General features: G+C 41.2%; 1 protein-coding gene across 15 annotated transcripts in view; it reads left to right on the forward strand.

Moving 5' to 3' along the window:
* ZMYM2 (zinc finger MYM-type containing 2) overlaps positions 1–23301 on the forward strand; it is a 63482-nt gene extending 40181 nt beyond the window's left edge. For 12 of the 15 annotated variants that reach the window (XM_083436113.1, XM_083436112.1, XM_083436119.1 and 9 more), the window contains 16 exons: positions 7166–7282; positions 8740–8890; positions 10663–10835; positions 11522–11687; positions 12283–12317; positions 13111–13240; positions 13380–13495; positions 14734–14911; positions 15937–16062; positions 17119–17213; positions 18457–18625; positions 19034–19185; positions 19937–20051; positions 20351–20602; positions 21548–21671; positions 22410–23301. In XM_083436113.1, coding sequence (XP_083292239.1) covers positions 7166–7282; positions 8740–8890; positions 10663–10835; positions 11522–11687; positions 12283–12317; positions 13111–13240; positions 13380–13495; positions 14734–14911; positions 15937–16062; positions 17119–17213; positions 18457–18625; positions 19034–19185; positions 19937–20051; positions 20351–20602; positions 21548–21671; positions 22410–22602 — 2292 coding nt within the window. In that variant the 3' untranslated portion in view covers positions 22603–23301. The remainder of the gene's footprint in view (positions 1–7165; positions 7283–8739; positions 8891–10662; positions 10836–11521; positions 11688–12282; positions 12318–13110; positions 13241–13379; positions 13496–14733; positions 14912–15936; positions 16063–17118; positions 17214–18456; positions 18626–19033; positions 19186–19936; positions 20052–20350; positions 20603–21547; positions 21672–22409) is intronic. The other 3 variants (XM_083436115.1, XM_083436116.1, XM_083436107.1) reach the window with 3 other exon arrangements.
* The last annotated feature ends 838 nt before the right edge of the window (positions 23302–24139 follow it).

Below are 24139 nucleotides of genomic sequence, written 5' to 3' on the forward strand. Positions count from 1 at the left end.
GAACAAAGCCGCCATTGAGGTAATGAAACCCCCACAAATTGGCTTAAAGCTACAGCTAGAAGACATTGAGGATCAAGATTGCTGCCTGAATATTAGGGCCAGGGGGAATCCACGAGGAACCTGGAGAGCAAAGTTTGCAAGAAGCTTTTATAGCACAGATCTGTCAGCTGCTTCTGAGGTGAATCTTTAACCTGGGGATATAGAAAACCTACACAGTTCACTTTGTTTCAAACAAAAAAAAAGGCAAGAACCCTAGGGATGTTGTAGTGCGTTTTTCCAAATACTTGGTAAAAAATGACTTAATTTAGGGTTACCATTGTAAGTTAATAGTAATCCAGAATGGAATCTAGAAAGCTTTTACAGCATTTGGAATTGCAGCCTGAATTGGAGCAGTGAACACAAGAAGCCGATGAAGAAAGCAGGGATCCAGATCAAGAGAGCTTTGACCTAGTGGCGAAGAGACAGAAAGGTTTCCCCAAAGAAGAAATGGCCAGAACTTATCCCAGATGGATCCTGCTCAGCTTGGGATTTTATGTGACCGTTCTGTTGACATTGCATAAACATTCATTTTAACTTCAGCATAAAACTTCAGCGCTAACTTCTTTACTGTTAGATCTGTGGAGTGGGGATTTTCCCCCTCCCCTTTGATTCCCACTGCATTTGGAGCTCACTGAGTTTCAGGGGAAGGGGAAGTTGTGGGTGGTGGGTTGTTACTTGTATGGGACTAATGGGTACATGCCAACAATTGTGGGAAGTGGTTAACTACAGGTTCAGTGTATTGCCCCGATAAACAGCAAATACTCTTTTTGAAAAAGACACTTTTTCATAGCAAGAATCCTTTAAACAGGAATGGATGGCCATCAGAGACGATCTTCATTTCATACTAAATGAATATTTTGACAGAAGTAAAAAAATACTTAAGGGAAAAATACATCACCCTCTACTGAAACTCTGCTATATTAATTATTGAAGAAAATACACTTTTATATGATTCACACAACTTCCACCAAGAGAAACATGATTACACTTGTTTTTCCAGTTAACATGATTACACTTGTTTTTCCAGTTAATAGGACACTTTCTTATAGCCTACCTCTTGATCTCAGAGATGTAGTCCTTTTGGGTCCACTCTTCCAACCGTGGGAAGATACACACTTTGATCATATTCCTTTGTTCACTTCTTTGATCTGGGAAAATAATCCACTGGAAATGGATTCAGGATTACTACAAGTCAGTAGTTGTTGAATGGCCACCAAAGGAAATTCTTAAGGCAATGGTCAGAGGAGCATTAATTAATTTAAATTATAGATATCTCTTCCACAGTTAGAAAACGTTAAGCCAACTCCTCTCTATTGAAGAACCTCAAGTGGGCATTAAGAAAACTAAATGTATTTAAACCACCTGTGCCAGATGGCTAAACTGTTGTCTTCTCTAAAACCTTCCAAGACCAATTGGCTTCTTTATTGTTAACATTTTTAAACAAATAAAGCAACAGGCAAATACCAGATACTTTGAAAATTGTTACGATTCCTAAACTTTTGAAGGATTTTGAATCCATTGAACCACACCACTCCGTCCTTTAAATAAATGCCTGTGCTAAGCATCCTGGTAAAGAGAAGGGCTGTGATCTGTATTCATCATTATTAAAGAATTCACCTGACAACACTCAGTTGCCTAATGTTGAATGTCATTAATTTTGGACAAAACCATCCAACGCCTGTAGCCATTTTAGCCCTGGATGCCACCAAGGGGTTTGTTCACTGGGAGTGGAAATTTTTATTCATGACTTTAAATAAAATGGCAAGTGAAAAGCTTAGCAAGCAATTAAATAAATGGGCCGAACTCATCTCTTTTCGTCACACAACTAAAACCGTCTGAGATTCCATATAATTGGATTAACATCCATCAGGTTCTACATGTTTCTTTACCTGACCTATAGCACTTTGAAAAGTTGACTTATACCACAGATCATTTGGATAAAGGCTTTCTGTCAGAAATGTTGAATATTTTGTTCCAGACCTCAATGAAACCTCTAACTTCCTTAAAGGCCCTTTGGGGTTGTGTCCTGGGTGCAGTAATGGACAGTACTCATTGGGAACACATGTGGAGTAAAGCTCGGTTTCTCTTGCCATCTGCTTGAGCACTTAGAAATGCATTAAAAAACTTCTGCACTGCTGGTATATGCACCCACTTCTGTTAAGTAGGATTGCCGAAACAAATGCAGCCAACTATCAAATTATCAGGGATTAGGTTCCCTGATCTATATGTAGTCATCCTGCCCAGAGTTCTAGCAATTTTTGGATAAAAATGTTTCATCACGCTGTACTGATTACTCACCTGATAGCAGCAGTAAGATTAACCATAACTAAAATTTGGAGATAGCTAAACACAAGCTGAATGGAAATTGGTTTCAATAATTATGAGGCCTTCAGATGGAAAAATTAACCAACAAACTACAGTGATAAGACAAAACAAGAAGTCTGACAAGTTTTTTCCTGTTTGATTCAGTTTTATTAGATACGCTATGACAAAAGTACAGTGGTGCCCCGCAAGACGAATGCCTCGCAAGACGGAAAACCCGCTAGACGAAAGGGTTTTCCGTTTTGGAGGTGCTGGGCAAAATGAATTTGCTATGGGCTTGCTTCGCAAGATTAAAATGTCTTGCGATTCCTGGGGTTTTTTTTTTCCTCCCCCCCTTTTTCCCAAGCCCCTAAGCGGCTTAACAGCTGTTCGCTAAGCCGCTTAACAGCTGATCGCTAAGCCGCTTATCAGCTGATCTAAGCTGCTAATAGCCTTTTAGCAGCTAATCCGCTAATCCCTTAAGCCTTTAATAGCCGCTAATAGCCTTTTAGCAGCTAATCCGCTAATCCCTTAAGCCTTTAATAGCCGCTAATAGCCGCTAAACCGCTAGTAGCGCTAATCCTCTAATGGGCTTGCTTCGCAAGACGAAAAAAACCGCAAGACGAAGAGACTCACGGAACGGATTCTTTTCGTCTTGCGAGGCACCACTGTACGTGGGTAAAGAGTACCAGCCTCTCATGATGATCTGTGGAAAGGTGCTTTATTTGATGGGCATTTTTATTGGAGAATTGAGTTTGTTCAGACATGATATGCTGTATTTATCTGTGGGGGTTTATTTTTATGTTTTTTATACTTGAAATGTAATAAAACAAGTTCAGAAAAGGAAAAGGCCCTGTTGATTTTGGTGGGAAAGATTTAGGCATCTTTAGCAGGAGAGTGACTCAATCTTAATACAGCTTAGTTTTGACTAGATTGTATCCATTTCCTTCAAACTTGATAACTTCACTGGTTTTTTAAAAACTTTGTCCAAGTTAATAATAAAATGTGTAAGGAGCCACTTGATTTCATCTCCAGATTTGACATTGGCCTGTTAACATATAAACTGGTCGTGTGTCCTGGAAAGTTCTTAGAATATTCCAGAAAGAAGTTCCATCAAGTGGAATATTCCTTTGCTTGCAATACTTAGAATCTGGCAAACTCTTGCTTTTCTGAGTCACCAAGACTGAAGCCTCAATTTGCAAATCTGTATCGGTATCTACGTACACACTGATAGTTCATTTCAAAATGGCTAGAATATGTTTGACCTACATCTCTATCTGTACCTGTAACCCTGGCTGCTTCCTTTTTCATGTAAACCAGATGCATCTTTTATCTGAAAACTGAGCAAAACAGTAAAAAGAAACAAACCAGTTTGTGTTCTTGGCCTTCTTGCATGCTATCTGTACCTACTAGACTCACCTTTTAGCTGTGCTTTACTTACTACTTTTTATTTTTTTTAACAATTCTAGCCTACATTTCAGTCTACCTCTAAGGGCTCAAGGTGGATTAATTCCCCCTCCCCACATTTGATCCAAACTGTGTATGTGGGTTAGTCTTCTCAACCTCTTTTGCTGCTTGCGTTGTTGTCCTAACACGGTTCATTTCTTGGGGTGACCTTGTTACGTATACGAAGAAGGAAGAATTGGACAGCTCTCACATGATGTAGCTGGCTAATAATACTGCTTCTTATCCGATGGAAAGGGAAGGCAATCTGCAGATCTGGACTGCCCTCATTTTCACTGGATGGATGGAAAATTTACAGGTCAGATACAGTGGTACCTTGGTTTGCATATGTCTTGGTTTGCATACGCTTTGGATTACAAACACGTCAAACCCGGAAGTGCGTGTCCCAGTTTGCAACCTTTTTTTGGATTGCAACCCATTTTTTATTTTTGGGGGGATTATGAACAATTTTTTTTTGGAGGCCCCATTGTGAAAGCACACCTTAGGTTACAACCTGTTTTGGTTTACAAACGGACCTCTGGAACGGATTATGGTTGTAAACCAAGGTACCACTGTATATTTTCCAAGTTAGCCAACATTATGTCACATAAGTAGTAGCTAACAATTAGTTTTCTCATGTTTTACCTCCAAAGCAAGTAACTTAAGCCAGATCTGCTACACACAAGTATGAGAACTACACATACAGCATTCACTTAATATAGCTGGTTATGCAAAAAACAAAATAGGCCATTTTGGCATTGGTTTTAATTCTCAGTACACTGAATTAAAACTATTGAGTGCATATAAATGATTCCCATATAGTGTAAACCAGTGGCGGCCAAACTTGGCCCTCCAGCTGTTTTTGGACTACAACTCCCATCATCCCTAGCTAACAAGACCAGTGGTCAGGGTTGATGGGAATTATAGTCCCAAAACAGCTGGAGGGCCAAGTTTGGCCACCACTGATGCAAACTATGGAACCCGCTTGCATTTTGTGGTGTTCTGACATGCTTGCTTCCTGTTGACTCCATTGTTCCACAATTTGGGATAACTGGGTGTTGCAGGTATGTGCACCATGTTGAGTTTACCATATCTGTAAGATTAGAAGATATGTCAGAATCGCATGAGTACAAATAAAACTAGGCTTGCAGACAAATCAGACGTGTATCCCAAGAAGCCTATCTTTCCAATGACTTCGTGTACCCCACATTCTCCCAGTGGAAATGTTGTGTTAACCTATGTAGCTACACATCACTTTTCAGCTTTATTAACACCTCTCTGCATTCTAAAGCTACCTGTATATATGTGTAGGTGATATCTGAAAGGCTTCAGAGCTTCTGTGGTCCCAAAGGTCCTATCCATGTGGCTTACAGTTTGGCTCAAACATTCAAGCGTCCTGTTGCTCTTCGGTTAAATACACATCCTATTCTGCCATTGATATCACCCACCCCACCCCGCACTATTCCCTCGCCACAGTCCAAGTTGATATAAAATTAAAATAGTAGGTTTTGAGTGGCACCTGAAAGTTAAATCACAAACAGAACTACTTCCGGAGAGAACTGAGCTTTAGTGATACTCGGTTTGGATTTTTAAAAGATGTGCTAAATGAAAATTAATTGGGAGTTGGAGCTGGAGACTGAGTCAAAGGAATACACAGGTTGCAGAGACAAATGACATACATTGTGTGCTTTGCTAATGGAGTACTGTCTGCTTGATTCTGCTGTTCACTACCCCAACTACCCATCAAATACAGTCTTTATTTGCTCTTATCAATTGGGATGGTCTGAAGACCTTGGGGTAGCCCTTTCTGGAAGATTTGACTTACCTAGATGCTTACTGTGGAAAGGGTTTCTCCCTGTTGCTTCTACCTGTACTTGTGGGCGGTTCTGCTCAACCTCTCTATCCCTTTGTTTTGTCGGCTTTTGAAGAGGTGTGAGATGGAGCTTGACTACAGACCAGGCAGGGTCCGGAAAAGCCTTTTGCTACCTCTCCAGGGGCAGGAGTCATCTTGTCCTCCAGCTAATTCTCCCTGCCTGTGGTTGAAGACAGTTGGGCTCCTTTAGGGTTCTAAATCAACTCTGTGTTTTTCATTAGCCTGCCTTCCCTTTTTGTGAACTGTTCTCTTCCTGGTCCTCCTCTCCTCTTTGTTGGACGTTGTGCTGATAGGGAGCATGTGTGCGCTTGCGCTGTTGGTCTCTCCCTTCACCTCAGCTGTAAGACATCAGGTGGAGGGGCTGTGGCTGGGGAAAGAAGGGCCTCACAGGCCAAATGAGGCCCTTTGGCAGGCCTAACTGTGGCTAGCTCAACCACAGGTTTCATATCTGCTTCTGCACCAGCTGAATTTTCTTCTCTACTTCAAGGCCATGTGCTCTTTGGAAAGCATTATAGGAGAAAGAGGTTAGCTAGGCAAAGGATTCATCAGGACCACTCCAGTTGCCCCCAACCCAGAGGACCTTCTGCCACCAAGTGCCCCGTGTGAAGGGTCTCCAGGAAGTGTTATATTTTAATATTGTTAATGTGGCTTTTAGTAATCTTTTAGTAATCTTTCTTTGTTTCTTGTAAATTTGCTTGGAAGGATTTGTGTCCTAAAAGAGAGGATGTAAATAATTGTAATAATTAAGTGCATAGACCTGACTAGTATTTCATTGGAATCTTGTCATAAAGACCTCTGCCTTGACAGTAATGATTATGATTTAATGCCTCCTCGTGTGTGTGTGTGTGTGTGTGTGAATGTGTATCTTGGTGTTCGTGTGGCAGTGCAGCCAAATGGGTTCTGTAGGCTGAGCACAGTGAACGGTCATGAGACGTCACACACTCTTTCTCCACCTTTTTCCATGGGCCTGCCCCTCCTCATCTGTCTACTGTTATCTCCTGATATATTTCTACTAGAGAATGTTGTTCGTCTATCACCACCTGCTGCCTAAAGTTCTCTCTTGCACAGCTTCACTCATCCGCCTGTGATTCCCTTCTTTGCAAAGCCTTTGGTTTAACCTTCCCCAGCTGGACTGAAGCCAAAGAGCACCCAGTGTTCATATTTATCATTGTTTCCTCCATCCCTCTTGCCCCTTTTTGCTGTTGTTATTTTGGAGGCTCTTTTGATACCTGCTTCTCTATGTAGCTCTGAGTTGTCATGTCCATTGATGTCTGTATAAACAGTAAAAGTTAGCCTCAGAAACTTTGTGAATGATCCTATATAGAGGATGTGAAATTTAGCAGAAGCCGTTTCAAGGAAAACTCTCTTCATAATAGCACATATTCTCACTAATTCTTTTTAACAAATGCAGTAATGCACTTCCAGCTCTACAATGCTATGATTCTCACTTTTTTACTGTGTCTTAACAGTGGAGGAATTTGATCTGTATATTTTAAAAATATTTTTCAGACTCTTAGTGTACAGTCTTCAACCAATGGCCAGTTTGTGGCTCCGAGTGATATTCAGTTGAAATGCAATTATTGCAAAAATACTTTCTGCTCAAAGCCTGAAGTACTGGAATGGGAAGTAAGTAAATTATATCAAAATGGGATATGTAGCTCTTGTATTGAACATTAAATGTTGTTGATATTTTATTGATGTATTTAAAATCTTTATAGCCCAACCAAGTCGCTGTTTAATATTTCTTTAATGCTAGTTGAATGTTACCAGCCTATTCATGCTTTAAGGTCTTCTAGACCTTATTCAAAATTCACTCATTAGTAGAGATACACTATGATACCTACCAAGGAAAGGGCATTTTCTATAGCGGTGCCTCAGCTTTGAAAAACCCTCCCTAAGAAGGCGGACCTAGCATTGCAGACATTTCAGCTCCAGACCTTCCACCCCAATTTTATTTTATTGTTCAAATTATGTGTGAGTTGTTCATGGGGAAACTGTTAGGACAGAAGAAAAGGAAATACATTCTTGATCACCAACACATTCCAGACATCTATGGTTCAGTTCCAGTTACTGCCAGTTCTTTCTCTCAGGCACCAGTATGATTAAACACGGTGTCTTGTTTTCTAGTACAGTGGTACCTCGGGATGCAAACGGGATCCGTTCCGGAGCCCTGTTCGCATCCTGAATAGAACTTAAGATGCGTCTGTGTGGGTCACGTTTTGCCGCTTCCACACATGTGCGTGACATCATTTTGACCATCTGTGCATGCGCGAGCGGCGAAACCCAGAAGTAACGTGCTCCGTTACTTCTGGGTCGCCGCGGAGCGCAACCCTAAAATACTTACCTTAAAGTGCATTTATCCTGGGGTATGACTGTGTCTGTTTCTTACAAGTTGTCAATCACCCATGTATTCTAAATTATTAGATGTATGGGAGAAAAACCCAATGTAGGAAACAATGCCCTGCTCACATTGCAGCCCTTGGTTTTCCTCCCATGAAAATGTTGTTTGTGCATGCATGGCTGTACGTAAAATACTTTGTGGTATTCTGAGAGGAGTGTGGAGAACTATTTATCCTGCTCCTAGGAAATGGGGTGGAATGGACAAAGACACCCTAGTTCTTCCAACCAGCCGGAGCGCTTACTGCAGCTGGAACTTGTGGGTGTGCAAAGTCTGCTTTGCAAGTTAGCTGCAGAACATTAATTTGAAAATACATAGAAACAGCTCTGCCTTCTGTATTCCTATAGAATGGCTTTTGCTGATCTGGCAACTGTGCCCAGCAAGCAACATTGCCCAATCCTTGGTTAAAAAAACCACAGTTCTTACTTTTATTAGTCAAAATATAAAAGCCTTAATATGTCATATTGTTGATATTGTTGGATGATTTGACATTTTAAAGAACTAATAGTCAAGCGGATTCTCCTTTGCTTTAAAAAACAAACACGTAGCCTTTTTCCTGAAGGGTAGAGTTTCTTGTGAATAAGGATTTATTTTCTTTGGAGAAAATGTCTTAAGCTAATGTAACTTTTTTGTTTGAAGTCTTCTAACTTACCTATTTATCTTCTGTGGTATTTTTTTCCATTAGAACAAAGTGTATCAGTTCTGCAGTAAAATTTGTTCTGATGATTATAAGAAACTACATTGTATAGTAACATACTGTGAATACTGTCAAGAGGAGAAGACTCTGCATGAAACGGTGAAATTTTCTGGTATCAAGAGACCATTCTGTAGTGAAGGTGTGTTGTGTCTCTCTGGTGCATATTGCTACCAATATTGTCATTTGTAAACGTAGTATTTAAGTATTTCAACATTACAAAAACACGTGAACCAGTTTTGGATGTGTCTGGGGCCTAACTGAAGGAGCCAGTAGGCCGTAGCCTGCCATTTATTTGATCTGAGGTAGTTTTTGTCATCTGATAGACAGACTAATGGCTGAGTAATATCAACATCCAATATCCAGTGCTGTCCGCATGGAAGCCAAATGGACTTCCAAGGTTTCGCCTTCTTGTCCTTCCCCCTGCAGCCTTTTGCTTGCCCTCAGTATATTCTGTGGAGGGTCCTTAGGGGCAGATTTGGGGGTGTTGCAAGGAGGACGAAAGAAGCGGGGGGGGGGCTCCTTGTGTGAGCATGAGTCCATTTGTGCAGCATTAGATTCCACCCCCCCCCCGTGTACTAGTGCTTGAATCAATTGAATTTATTTTTTTGTTTAGATTTTGCACATCTAGTACATTGCAAAATCTAATATAGACCAGCAAATTGCATCACATGCTACAAAAATGCCTTAACTCTTGTCCACTGCATGTCCACACACACCCCCCCCCCCACACACACACTGTACTGTAGAAACAGCTTCTGATACAGGAAACCTGAGCCTATGTTTTTCCACATTCGTTCCCCACCTGCTAGCATTATCTGGGAAAATGGGAAAAGAACAGAGGAGAAGACAGGGCTTGCCATTAGGCAGAGTGAGATGGCCAACTCAGGCGGCAAATGTTTAAGGGACAGTGGCAGGATATTCCTCCTGGTCTCTTGGTTTTCGCCTGCTGTTGGAGGTCAAAACTGTTTATGCTGCATGAACTGTCCTTCACCTCAATAGGATTAATTGCTAGTCCAGTCAGCTTCTGTACATGGTATGGTAGGAGCACCATTCTAACTTTAGCCTCAGGCAGCAAATATCTTGGGATGGCCCTGGGGGTTTGTGCATCTTTTGCCACACAGTGCAAAAAAGCTGGCCTTTTGGGGGGGGGGCGACAGCAAGATCAAGGTGGCCTTTAAAAAGTAAGTGGATTTTGAGGTTTCAGAGTGTGTTCTCCTTTTGGGACCATTCAGACCAACCACTATTTGGGAATTTTGCTGAGATGGTATATAAAACAGTCTAAAGCCCTTGAATCTCTATGCTATTGGATTGTCATATATTGCTAGGAAGCACCTTTATTTAAACCTAATAACCTATGCAAAATAAAACCAGCGACGCAATTCTAATGTGTGGATTTGTTCACGACATCTCCACTAGATGGAGCAGTGAACTGCAGAAAAATAAAATAAAAAGTTATATACTTCAACCTCAGTTGAAAGTAGATGGACATCTAGAATAATGAGCCAGGCAATTTTTTTTTCTGTGACAAAACCCCTGTTTATACAAATCCACTTCAGCCAGGGGCCCGGCTAAATTTTGTTTCATAAGGAAGTATTCTGCTGGAAGAGAATCTTATATAGATATGTTTAGATACGTTTAATGTAAAAAAAGTCTTATTGAGCAAAAGCTTTTCAGTGTTTATTAGTATTTGATCAGTATATTTTATCTTGTATTATTATTCATTTTTCAATCCCCTTTCACATCTCAAACTTTACAGAATCATACAAAAAAAGAGAATAATGAAAAATAGATTTAAAAATAATCCGAGCAACAACTAAAGATAGGTTTAAATACAGTGCACATGGACACCCACGGCAGAGGCCCATATCATATAGGTTTCATCAACTGTCTGTGTCATTTTTCTTTTTCCAGGTTGCAAGCTGCTGTACAAACAAGATTTTGCAAGGCGGTTAGGATTACGATGCGTCACTTGCAATTATTGCTCTCAGCTCTGTAAAAAAGGAGCCACTAAGGAACTTGATGGAGTAGTAAGAGATTTCTGCAGTGAAGAGTGCTGTAGAAAATTTCAAGACTGGTACTATAAGGTAATGCAGTATTCAAAAGCTTGAAAAGAAATGAAGATTGAGAGATAAGCTATCCAAAATATTGTTGATCCAAATGCTGCATATAAATAAAGAAGTGCAGCTATATAACATGCTATAACATTGTTTGCATGATACAGAAAGCCAAACTACGGCTTCCTAAAGGTGTGCCAACATGCAGGCTCCCAGAGAAATGTTCCCAGGCACTTTGCTTTTGCCTGGTCCTTTTTATTGTAGTAGTAGTAGTAGTAGTTGTAGTAGTAGTAGTAATAATAATAAAAATAAAAATAAAATTTCTATATCACCCTTTATCCAAAGATCACAGGGTCATTTACAATATAAAAACACAAAAATACATACCTTATTAACAAACAAACAAAATAGCTTTCCCCCCTCCATACACACACACACAGTTTAAAAAGCCATCAATTGTTTAATTAGCCTATAGCCTGGGAGAAGAGGAATGTTTTTGCCTCGTTCCTAAAGATATGTGATGAAGGCTCCAGGTAAGCCTCCCTAGGAAGGAATTTAACAGTAGAACTGTGTTGCTTAAAAATATTTCAAAGGAATTACTGTTACTTATTTTCCCTTTTCAGCTGCCCAGTGTAAAAACCTTTTAGAATAGTATTTATATCACATGTATGGTAGTAATTCTTTCTCTAGTTAACAACATTGAAATTGTTTTTAAGGCCGCAAGGTGTGACTGTTGCAAAACTCAAGGAACTCTTAGGGAGAAAGTCCAGTGGAGAGGAGAGATGAAGCATTTCTGCGATCAGCACTGTCTTCTACGTTTCTACTGTCAACAAAATGAACCTAATATGGCAACACAGAAAGGACCAGAAAACTTACAGTATGGTATGAGACTTCCCGTAACTAACAACACAGAATAAAAAAGAGATGATGTACTTTCAGGAAAGTCAAGCAATATGAGCTTCCAAAAGAGCTCCTTTAAGATAAAGCACTGGAGCCGTCTATACAATAACTTAGTGCACACAGATGAGCAGGGATCACCCTAGAGCTCAGCATGTCAGCCTGCATGATCGGTGGACAAAAATGGACAGTCTTTCCAGAAAATGAAAGCAGACTCACAGTTTCCCCATTCTTAGGAGGATCCCCTGCTACTTGATAATCGGTTAATTAGCTGAACAATGTTAAGGGCGTAAGAAAAGCCTCCTGGATCAGTCCAGTGGGCCATCTTGTCCAGCATCCTGTTCTTATTGTGGCTTACCATGGGAAGCCTCAGTGCAACAGCTCTTTTCTGCTTGTGAGTCCAGCAGCTGGCATTCAGACACATGGTCCCGCCAACCATAAAGGCAAAACAACGGTCATCATGGCTGGTATACATTATTACTGTAGTAGTGCAACGAGGTTGAAAACATTGGTATTACCTTTTATAACAACTGCATTAGAAAAATGGCACTATATTAATTTTCTCTTTTCTCATTCATAGATCAGGGCTGTCAAACCCCCCGAACAAAACCCACAGTAAGTAAATTGCAGCTTGTCTAGCTGGGTTCATTGTACTTGTATTCCACAAAATATAGGTGGGGATTTGTTTTGGTATTTTGGCTCACAATAAAACTCCTGATAGGCTTATATTGGCCATCTGCCAATGTTTTCTGTAGCACAACTTCTATGGCTTGACACTTCTGAGAAGTGTCTTGGGTGGGCCAAGCTGCTGCGGGTTAATGATTATATAGGAAACTTGTGATGATCCTGCAAACTCAGCAGCAATTTAATGCGTACTTGGTTGTATCCAACAATGTTGTTCTGCTTGCAGAACAGAACTTCCCTTTCCTCTCCCCTGCAGCCCTTCAGGCACCCTCAAAATCTGCTCCAGAAGATTGGAGGAGAGGACCTTTGAGCAGGGAGGAAAGAGTAGTCTCACTGCATGAGTGGAACTCCTCAGGCCCTGTGCTGGATACCACAGGTTGATTTTAGAGAGTTACTGATGTAAAAGAGTTTAGGGTGTCCTCCCTATTTGTTGCCAGTTGTCTAGAACACTGAATACTCTCCTCCACGTCCACTAGAATGCAGGCTTTATTCTAAAAGGAAAGACCCTTCAGGGCTTGGACTTTGTGGTACCTCCCACTAGACTTGTTACATTTCTTACATCACTATAGAAAATCCATTTTGAGCTCTCAGAAGCAGCCATTTATAGCTTTATCCTGTATTAAAGAAACTTCAGTGTTAGCTGAGTGGGCTATTGCCCTGCCCTTGTTAGGGGTCTTTCTTTTGTTTTCGGGGTGCTAATATTGACTGATGTCTTTATTCACAGGGATCGGCACCACCTCCTTCCCCAACACCAAATAAAGAAATGAAGAACAAAGCAGTTCTTTGCAAACCTCTGACAATGACGAAAGCAACATACTGTAAACCTCACATGCAAACGAAATCTTGTCAGACAGGTAAACTGTTGAGTCAAAGCACCGGCTGTCCAATCGCCTTCTTTTGCAACATTGTTTGTGAGGAATACAATTATAATCTCATGATTGTATGCTACCCTTCTTGTGGTAGTCTATAACAGCGTATTGTCTTTTGTTTCAGATGATGGCTGGGAAAAAGAATACATCCCTGTACCTGTTCCAGTTCCTGTGTATGTACCTGTTCCTATGCACATGTGTAGTCAAAATGTTCCAGTTCCTACAACGGTTCCTGTTCCAGTAAGCCAGATTTCAGCCTTGTTCTAAAATTTGTAGTATTTTGCATGCCTTGAATATAGTTTAGTAATCCTAAATTTTCTTACTGGAAATCATCTCTTAAAAAGAGTTGATTGTGCCTCTTAAGAGATGTCATATGCAGCTGCTAGGCTTCAACAGATCACTCTCTTAAATATGCTTATCTCCCCAGGCATCTGTTCTCTTGCCGAAATGCATTTATCATTTCAATAAATTGTACCACGCCTTTCTACAGAAAGCTGTGCCCCTCTTATTGCATGCCCATAAACCAGCAGCCTGGTCAGACATGGAGATAAGTGAGGCATAGGAAAGTAATAAGGAAGCCCTAAGCACATCAAAGTGCAAGTAGATAAATAGGTACCACTCCGGCGGGAAGGTAAATGGTGTTTCCGTGTGCTGCTCTGGTTCGCCAGAAGTGGCTTAGTCATGTTGGCCACATGACTCGGAAGCTGTACGCCGGCTCCCTCGGCCAATAAAGCGAGATGAGCACCACAACCCCAGAGTCGGCCATGACTGGACCTAATGGTCAGGGGTTCCTTTACCTTTACCTAACCTTTATGGAATTAACCAATTAATGCAGAACATTCATATCTTTTCCACCACCCTAACATTGATATACTGAAATGTATTCTTGTGTTATCCCTCTAAATGGGGATACCAGAAATAACCTATTTTTATAGGAGTGGTTGAGATTCTGGAGAATGTAGGGCTGTGTCCAGTGGAGACCTCTGTGAGTGGGGAGGTAACATTGCACCAGCAATGTTAGCTAATCCAGTGTTACCACCGGTGCATTTGCACTGTGCCCTGCCCCCCGCATCTTCTGCAGAGCTTTTGGCTGGAATAGCATGGGAGGCTGCAGAAGAAAGGGGGAATTTACAAAATCACATCCTCCCCCACCCCCTTGTGCTCATGGAAGCATGTGGGATTAAAGAGCCTACCCACTGTAAGTGAAGTGGGAGACAGAATTACGCCTTGGGGGTTTTTTATTTTTAATGCTGTGCCTTTACATATATTATTCAGCCTGTTTTCGTGGCCTTCTGCTTATAGTCCCCTGGGTACATATGCACTAAGTGAGTTAATTTATTCTTTTCTGTTTGTCCCTACATTTATATGCCACTGGTTGTTTCTCCTTCAGAAAAATGGCTGTGAGGACTTACTCCAGTTCTGCTTTCTTGGCGTTAGCAGTACGTTAGTCACTAATGATTTAATCTTTCCTATACTAGGTACCAGTTCCGGTTTTTCTGCCCACCACACTGGAGAGCAGCGAGAAGATACTTGAAGCAATAGAAGAACTAAATAACAAAACAAATTCCAGTCCTGTGAAGGCTGAGGAGGAGTCACTGGCTGTAGCAGAAGAGATGCCTGAAAAAGAGGAGAAAGTGGAACCTCAAGAGCTCAAAAGTATGTCTTGGTAACAGGGGTTTTTTATTATTGGCTTGGCAAATTTGAATCTGTCCTCAGTGCTTATGTGGTGAACCCACTCCCACTTCAAGTTCAGAGGGGTAAAAAAGCAAGCCATGATGGTGTAGACAGTTCTGTTCCCTGTCCTCCTCTCCATTTGGGGTTTTTTGGTCAATATGGCTGGCGATATCAATTGTGGTGATCTGGATGGGAATAAAATGGTATTATGCAAAGGGCCATGGAAGGTGGACATGCATAGCGCAACTATACCTAGACTTTGGGTGGTCTCCCTCCCTTGGTGACATGGGACTATTTCAAGAAGGATGGGTCCCCTTCTGGAAAAGAGGATGCATTGCACTAGAGGCAGGATTTGGAGTGCTTATCTGACGTCCCCTCACCACCATTGCTGTGGCTTACCGAGAGAGGAAGCGTGGAGGTGGTAGCGAGCTCAGCGCAGTGTCAGTGCACCAGCAGAACTAATCCAGTGCTCCCGCCGGTGCATTTGCACTGTGTCAACCTCACTGCTTGCCCCTCTAAGTAAGCTATAGCAGCAGTGGTGACAGGATGTCAGCAAAGTGGCCCTGCCCTGCTCTGCCCTCCTGACTACTATTGACTGCAGGAGAGTGCGTATGCACTAGGATTTGAGTGACAGCTGACTTGCACTGGCCCTGCTGCTTTCTTCTTCACCCTCTTGATATACATACAGGACTTTATTGAGATGACAGCCTCCCTCTCTTTCCTCAGCGGACTGTGTGAGCAAAGAGTGATTGTTGTGTGTTCCTTTTCCCAGACACAATGCTTTTTCCTGGTGAATGCTATATTCTGGAGCTACGTTTTTAGTCTTAGGCCCTAAGACAGGGTTTGAAGTTTGGTTTAATTGGTATTTTCAATTAATCATTTATATTGTTTTTGGATAATAAATCCTGTTAAACCAATATACTGGGTGGTATTTGACTACATTTTACTTAGAGTAGACCCATTGTTCATGTTCACACATTAGTTACATTGCTTTTCTTTAATTGCAGGTGTAATAACTGAGACAGGTGTAATTACTGAGACAGAATTGCCTGACTGTAAAACAGAAACACAGGAAAGCTTGCCTGATATTCCATATGAGCCAGACCTTGACATTGAGGTTGATTTTCCTAGAGGTTTGTACACTCAGTTTTAAAATGGATAGTATTAATGCCAACATGGGGCCAACTTCTTTAACACTTGTTTTCATCCCTTCTTCCCCGCATGGATGTCTTAGTTTTATTAATGTGTTAATGGTTTCTGACTCAAAGCCTTTACAATGGCTTAGAGCAATCTACAAACATGTTGGTCATTTTATCCTTTTAAAAGAGAGCATGAGTGCACCTGAATGCCTGGATCAGGCCATTGTCTATCTGGTTCAGCATTCTTTGATGTTCTGGTCATCTAGTGTCCTTTGGAAGTTCTCAAGCAAGACATGATGGTGAAAGGTGCCACCTGTTTTTGTCCCTTAATCTGGAATTCAGAGGCAGCCTTCCCTTGAAAATGGGTGCAACTGTTACTGTTCTGGCTATAAGTCATTGCTATCCTCTAATTCAGGGATGTCCAACAGGTTGCTCATGATCTACTGGTAGATCCCGGGAGGTTTTGGTAATTCTGTAAGTAGATCGCAGTCTCTTGGGAGTTGGCCACCCCTGCTCTAATTGATATAAAAGCCATATTCCGTGGTAACAGTCACCACAGGAGTTCTGCACTGCACTGCAGGAAGATACATTTTGTTTGTCTTGAACCTATTGGCCGTCAAACTTGGTTCAGAATTTTATATCTACACGAGGAGGGACTAGATATCCCTGTCAACTTACATGCTCTCACCTTGGAAGGTCTCATTATACTAGCAAACCAATGCTAGACCCCATTTCCTGCACCCCAACTGCACTGCGCTCTCTCTCTCATACCAAAAAACAAAGGGAGTAGAAATGAAGTGATAAATTGTTGTCTTACTCAAGCAATACTGAAGCAACCACTTTTGCAGAAAGCAGTAAATGTTACGCTACCAGTGCTTCTCAGAATACTGTCTTCTGCAGGTTTTTCTAGAATAGGGACCAGCACTGATGAATAATGTGTAAAACACGTTGTACAATAATTAAGGCTTCTGTCAGTTATATGCACCTGATACAACAGTTTTAGGTTACATGACATTTAACTGCATTAATACCCTTCCAATATATGTACAGCAACAGAGGAACTAGACACAGAAAGTGAATTTTTGCTGCCACCTGTCTTTGGAGAAGAATACGAGGAACAGCCAAGACCTCGAGCTAAGAAGAAGGTACACATATAGTTGTATTCCAAACTTATATTCATTGCATGGGAAATGGAAGATATGGCTGTGACCTTTTGTATAGTAGGATCCTGAAATAGCCTTACCATGAATGAAGGTGAAGCATTTCATTAGGTGACAGTCGTGTGCTATTGAAGTTTTTTTTTGGGGGGGGGGCACTGAGAAGGTCTCTTGAACTAAACCTACTGAAATGAAAGGGAGTGTGTAAACAGCACGGTAGTCTTTTTATGCCACTTCCTTTGATACAATGGAGCTTCCTTAAGATAATGCCTTTCTAAATGGACCATGCGTCAAATTAAATCAGGGAAGATCTCCATTTAGATTTTCCTCCTCAAGCAACAACACCCCGGAGAGTAATTCTTAAGGTAACAAATGTTTGGATTTCTCAGAGTCACACATGTCTTACCTACTGTAATGGTTCTAGGGGTTGCTTGTGCGTAAATCGGCGCTACACCTGGGTGGGTTGCCTGAGTGAACCCTTTCTGTCTGGACAGCCACTCGCCCGTGGCTGTCTCAATCGCTGGCAGAATCCGTCAGTGGGCGTTTCTTGAACTTCTTCCAGCATAAAAGTTCTTTGGTGCCTAGTTTTCGCCTACTCTCCCTGCGCGGAAGCCTTCTGCGCAGGGAGGGTGTCGGCATCGGAGGACCCATGCTCTCCCCGCTGGTCCCCGGCGAGGAGTCTTGGAGCCACCTCGCCGATTCCCCCATCTGCCCCCCTCCTCCACTGGTGCTACGCTGATTTCCTTCCCCAGAAGATGTGCTGCTTCTCTCCCTCCCTAAAGGGCTGGTAACAATTATTTAACAATCAGACTGCCTTTTAGACATAATGTTGAATAAAATTATTCCCAACGCCAGAATGTAGTTTACCTTTCTCAAGCTTGTTGCCTCTGAAAACAATGCTGTAAAGTGACTTTACACTGGTGGCTCTAATTAAACAATAATTGCATCATCATCATTATTATTATTATTTATTGCATAATTAAAACCAACTTTGGATCTTAGTGCAGAACAGTTATTGAAAGGGATTATATTATAGGGAACCATTATGCTGATTTGAGCTCAGTAAAGTGCAAGTATTACTTGGGTGTTTTTGTTTTGTTTTTTTAAAAAAAGACTTTGATGACTGGTATTTATGACTTTCTTGGCTTTCATTTGCCCGTAGTAGAGTGCAGAAGTGGTGTAAATTCAATGTTTATAAGCAGTAATGTTTACAGATCTGTTTTAATGGCAGGGAGCGAAGAGAAAAGCAGTGTCAGAGTACCACTCTCAGGATGATAGCTCTGAGAATTCAGAGTGCAGTTTCCCCTTCAAGTATGCGTATGGTGTAAATGCGTGGAAACACTGGGTAAAAACTAGGAATCTAGATGAAGATCTGCCAGTATTAGATGAGCTGAATTCAAGTAAGTATTTCCTCCTTAGCTATAAGTCTCAGGTCTGGCAGGCAGGCAGGCAGTGGGTTGAGCTTAGACAGTGGGTTGAGATTAGATCCGGGTTCGAATTCTGCTTTACCATGTTTTGTTGGGGTGGCTTTGGGCAAGTTGCTCTCAGCTTGAGTGCCTGATCTGTGAAACAGGGTCATAGCAAGATATTACAAATAATAATTACGAGTACCAAATAGTTAAGCGTTATAAAAGTGTTAATGGAAATTTCCAGTTTTAGTGAAAAAATTCTCTCATCTGAGATGGGCTTCTTCGATAGTGTTTGCATTTGCTTTTGTATGCATTTTATCTGTTTCCTGTATTCTGCTAGATGCTTTGTTTTATGACATGGAGTTTGCATTACATGATTCTCAATATTTTGCGCTACAGCTAAAACAGTGAAATTGAAAGAAGATATCGTGTCACATACGTCTGCTGAGCTGAACTTTGGGTTGGCACACTTTGTTAATGAGATCCGAAGACCAAATGGGGAAAACTATGCACCTGACAGCATCTATTATTTGTGTCTTGGGATTCAGGAAGTGAGTCATTTTAACAACAGTGTAATCTGTATGGGAGAGATATCATGATAAACTTGAATGAAAGACTGGCAGTGGCAAAATAAGGAATTACCTGTTGAAATACTTTCTAAAAGTAAACGTGGCCAAAGTGGAACTGGCTGAAGTGGAAAACAAATACTTTTTGCTTTCTTTCAACCCAAAACCGTTCCCTTCCCCTTCTGGGTGTCTCTCCACGCCCCCCACGATTATATATGTTTTTTGTAACTAATGCTACTAGGTCTGTAGAATAAATTGGTTGTTGTATCCAAAGCTTCCATGAGTGCAATTCTAGTCACAGAAAGCATGCTCCTAGCACCCAGTAACAGAAGTCCAGAGGATAATTATCTCCTCTCTTAGTTCAAAGGCCTTTGCATTCCTGGAAGAACCTCTGTAAATGGAAGGGAATGGTAGCTTTTAATCCAACCCAATATTTGACAAGCCTGTTAATTACTAAACTGAGACAAATGTGTTAAACTGAGATGCTATCATAAGCAAGAAGCATAAAATACAGCAGCTTAAAATATATAAAAATATTCAAACCTTCAAACACTTTTAACCATAACATTTTCTGTAATTTTAAATTACTTTGGAATTCATTTTTGGAGGGAGAGTGGTTTGTAAAACTTAAAATGAATAAATGGCCTGCTTTCATATGTATATAAAAGGAATAGTTTTTGCTTCCGGTTTTTTGTCTTGGTCTACTAAATATTTTGCTTTTCCTCTTTTCCTGTAGTATTTGAACGGAAGCAATAGAAAGGATAATATCTTCTTGGATCCAGACTATCAAACATTTGAGCAGGAAATAAATAAAATACTCAGATGCTGGCAACCAAGCATACTTCCAGACGGTAACTGTTCTTGTCTTGGTCATTATCCTCTTTTCTTTCTGAATTCATGCTCCTTAAGCAAGTTCAGCGCAATTAAAACTCCGTGTTTTAAGTTCCATGAAGCTGATTGTCAATCGTAGATATATGTAAACTTCAATTGATTGGTTAGACTGAAGAGGTGGGACTGTGAATTTTTAATTTGTAGCAGATATTTCTGAGAGATATAACTGATAATTCAGTTTAGCACATTTTTCTTTTGTTAAATTCCATAGGTTCATTTACAGAATACTCATCTCCTCCCCCCGCCTTTCTCTTACCAGGTTCAATTTTTTCTCGGGTTGAAGAAGACTATCTGTGGAGGATAAAGCAGTTAGGATCCCACTCTCCAGTTGCTCTTCTAAATACACTGTTCTACTTCAACACCAAGTATTTTGGCCTGAAAACAGTGGAGCAGCACTTAAGACTTTCCTTTGGCACCGTTTATAGGCACTGGAAGAAAAATCCTGTAACCATGGATAGCAAAGCTTGTCTGAGATACCAGGTTTCCTCCTTATGTGGAACGGATAACGAAGGTACCATAACATTCTGAAGTGAATGTGGTGGCAGCATCCATATTTGGCCCAATCGAAAGGGCCACTGGGCTAATTACTTGGCTCTATAAATTTCTACAGGCTTCTAAATTTCCGCAACCTGCCCTGGGAGCCTGTGGTGGAGGGTGGGTAAGAAATCAACAGCAACAGCGCCATCTCTCTCAGACAGACCTGAGGCAGTGGCTGACCTCTAGCTAAAGGGGAGAGGTCTGCCTCTGGAAAGAGGGCAGATTGCACACTCAGCTCTGTATTGTCTCCACTGGTTAGCACTGCGCCTCCAGAGTTTCTGACCAGGTGTCTTTCTCAGTTGTGCCTCCTTGAAGCCAAACCATGTGCTTGAAGCCAAACCATGTGGCACTCCCACAAAGCTGTGGCAAAGAAACTACAGCCACACTTAAAGGACAGATGTTATGGATTTTATTCAAGGCAGGTTCACTGTATTGTGTTTTCTCTTTTATGTTCTACCCCATCATGCATCACATAGAACACCTTGCTCTTCCCCATTCTTTGGATAGAATTGAGAAAGAGCTGCTGTAAACTGAGGGCTGTGCAGTCACTACTTACCAGCTGAGGAGATGTGGCTATGATTCCTTGTGGCAGGGGTGGGGTACCACCAGCCCACACTGCTTTGGGATCCATCCTCTGGCCTTCTGTCTGCAGCTTCACCCCTTCAAGACAAAGTTAAAGTTACCGATTTATTGGGGGGGAATAATGTGTGGGGTGGCAGCAGGGGAGGGAATGCTTAACCCTAACCTTCTCACTCTCCACATACCTCCACCTTCCAAATCACACAGCCATTTGTGGGGCAGGGCTGTTAGGTTTAGATGGAAAGGTTCCACTTTCCAGGACTGTAGCCTTTGGGCTTGCACTCCATTCATTCCATTCTGTTATTCTTTTGTCTCTTTTTCTTTCTTTCTTCTGTTCTAGAAGATAAAATTACTACTGGAAAAAGGAAGCATGAAGATGATGAGCCGGTATTTGAACAAACTGAAAACACAGCGGATCCCTCTAGATGCCCTGTGAAAATGTTTGAATGCTACTTATCTAAGAGGTATTGAAATAACAGTAGCGGTAAAGCCTGTGTATATGTAAATCTGTTTCTTATTGCTTCTGTTCTCTCTTTTAACAGAGATAATTATGCTTTCTCATAAGAAAGATACAACATAATGCAAACATAATTCTTCCTTATTTCTTTAAAAAGAATATGATCTGTAACGGCAGTGGCCTCTCCGTCTGCATAAATGTTTGGACTGTTTCCATTTGGGTTGTCTCACAAGACCCCCTCTTTTTTCCAGGTCTTTTCCCTCTGCTTATTTTGAGTTGGAGGGCTACACCAAAATAGTTTTATTTGTACCCATGTCTGCCTTGCTTCTGCTGAAAAGCCAATAGGGGGAGCACTAGGCATGTATCTAAACATTCATGATAAGATTCAGATCATTAAAGGAAGAAGGGACAATACAACAGTAGAAAAGTCTGAATATGACCATCCTTGGGCTGTTTTCAGTAGTAAACCTCAGTTGCTTGTTTCTCAGCGGGTTTGGGGATGATAAATACTGATTTTATGGACTTTTCCATAGTGTGACTTGTGTTAAGGTACTAGCTTTTGCATGTTACATGAAGTCACTATTTAACTAGGTGCTCTTCTGCTGTAATAGAAGTGTGTGGAAAACCGTAGTTTTACCCTGACAGCATATGAATGGATGTCTATGTGGATAGGTTGCATTGTTGTTGTTGTTGTTGTTGTTGTTGTTTGTTGTTGTTTTAAGCTTGTCCTCTTCTCACCTTTCAGCCCGCCCAATCTCAGTCAGAGAATGGATGTGTTCTATTTGCAGCCAGCCTACCCGGTTCCCTCAGACAGCACGGTCTGGTACACCTCCACCTCAGTGGATCGCAATACTTTGGAAAACATGCTCGTACGGGTTCTTTTAGTAAAAGATATTTATGATAAAGACAATTACGAACTGGATGAAGACATAGATTAAACACTTTCCAAACTCTCTGTGGGGGAAAAGGAAAACACAACAGCATTAGCTAGTCAAGCTGCTAGACTTTTATTATGGAAAAAAAGTAAAACATTTCAAGTTTACTCTTTGTTTAACACGTTTTGTAGCAGTGTACCCTCAGCTGGGTATTACCATGTAAATAATCTGTGAGCGAATGTGGCCATTATTCTCCATAGTGGTTTTAGGAAACTTAACAAACACATTCATCTTTTTTTTTAATTATTATTTATTTGGTTAGGATGTTTGTAACTTTTTACATTGCAAAACATGAATGAGAATGTGCCATGTGTATTTCTTTCTCTCTTTTATTCTTTTTTAGTCATAGTAAGCAACATCCATATTGCACAACTTCACTGCTGCAGAGCTTCCTTGAAAAAGACGTTTGGGCTCTTACTGGGTTCTGAAATCAGGTAGTTGTGTATGGGTAGCACTACTAAAGTTTAGAACTTGCTGTGTCTTTCAGAATTTTTTAAAGAAATTGTAAACTAATAGGTTTTTTACTCTTAGTTACTGAAGCCTTACGAGGTTATGTAGAGAGGTTCCATCTTATGTACCAAAAATAGACGAAAGAGAATGCTGTCGATGTTGATGTACTGTAATGTGAATCTATCCTGGTGAAACAACTTTTTCTTTTCTTTTGGTTGCCCTTATTAAAAAGATCTTAGTATCCTTTCCTTATCTTTGACTCTGAATTTGCCCTTACAATTACAGTACATGTTGCATAAGAGCACAAGGTGAAAACATAAAGGCCATTTAGACATACCTTGCCGTTGGGGAATATACGCAGTTCAACAACTTTCCTGTTCATTCTTTCCTAACCTGGCTGCATTTTATTTTTAAAATAAATTTGCCAGGGTAACCCAGTGATTCTCCTGTAGTGGAGGAAGGGGATCCTGTGTGGGTTGTCACTGCCCATGTCCACTGGCAGGGCAGTTCTTCGCCAGTTCAGCTTCCTGCCAGCTCCTTTGCAGGTTGCTCTTGCTGGCAGCTCCAGACGCACCAAAAGAGAGAAAGCAGGGTTTACGCTCTCGAAAGTTTGACCTCCTGCCAGTGGAGAGGTAGGCAGGGATAACCCACACAGGAGCCTCTTCCTCCCTACAAAGAAGGGACTTATCACAGTAAGTACCAATGCTTGCTTTCGTTAGACTACATTTCCCATCTTCCCTGGCCATTGGCCATGCTGGCTGGGTGTGATGGGAACTATAGTACAGCAACATCTGGAGAACTCCGCATTGGCTAGCCACGATCCTTGCCGTCCTTCGGTGTAAATATTCTCAGGGTAGATTGCGTAATAAAAAAGAAAACAAACACAACAAGATAATAACAAAATTTAAAAAGCCTAAACAGCGGGTTAAAAAACGACAGCAATACAAATATTGCTGTTCAACCATCAAAATCCTGGGAAAATAAAATATTGTTGGCACCAGAAGGATAGCAAAGGAGGTGTCAGACAAGGGTCTGGAGTGTGAACTATGTAAACAGGGCACCACCACTGAGCTGATGGTAGTACTTTACT

Source organism: Podarcis tiliguerta (assembly GCF_965153285.1).
Source record: "Podarcis tiliguerta genome assembly, chromosome: 4".
Lineage (NCBI taxonomy): Eukaryota > Metazoa > Chordata > Lepidosauria > Squamata > Lacertidae > Podarcis > Podarcis tiliguerta.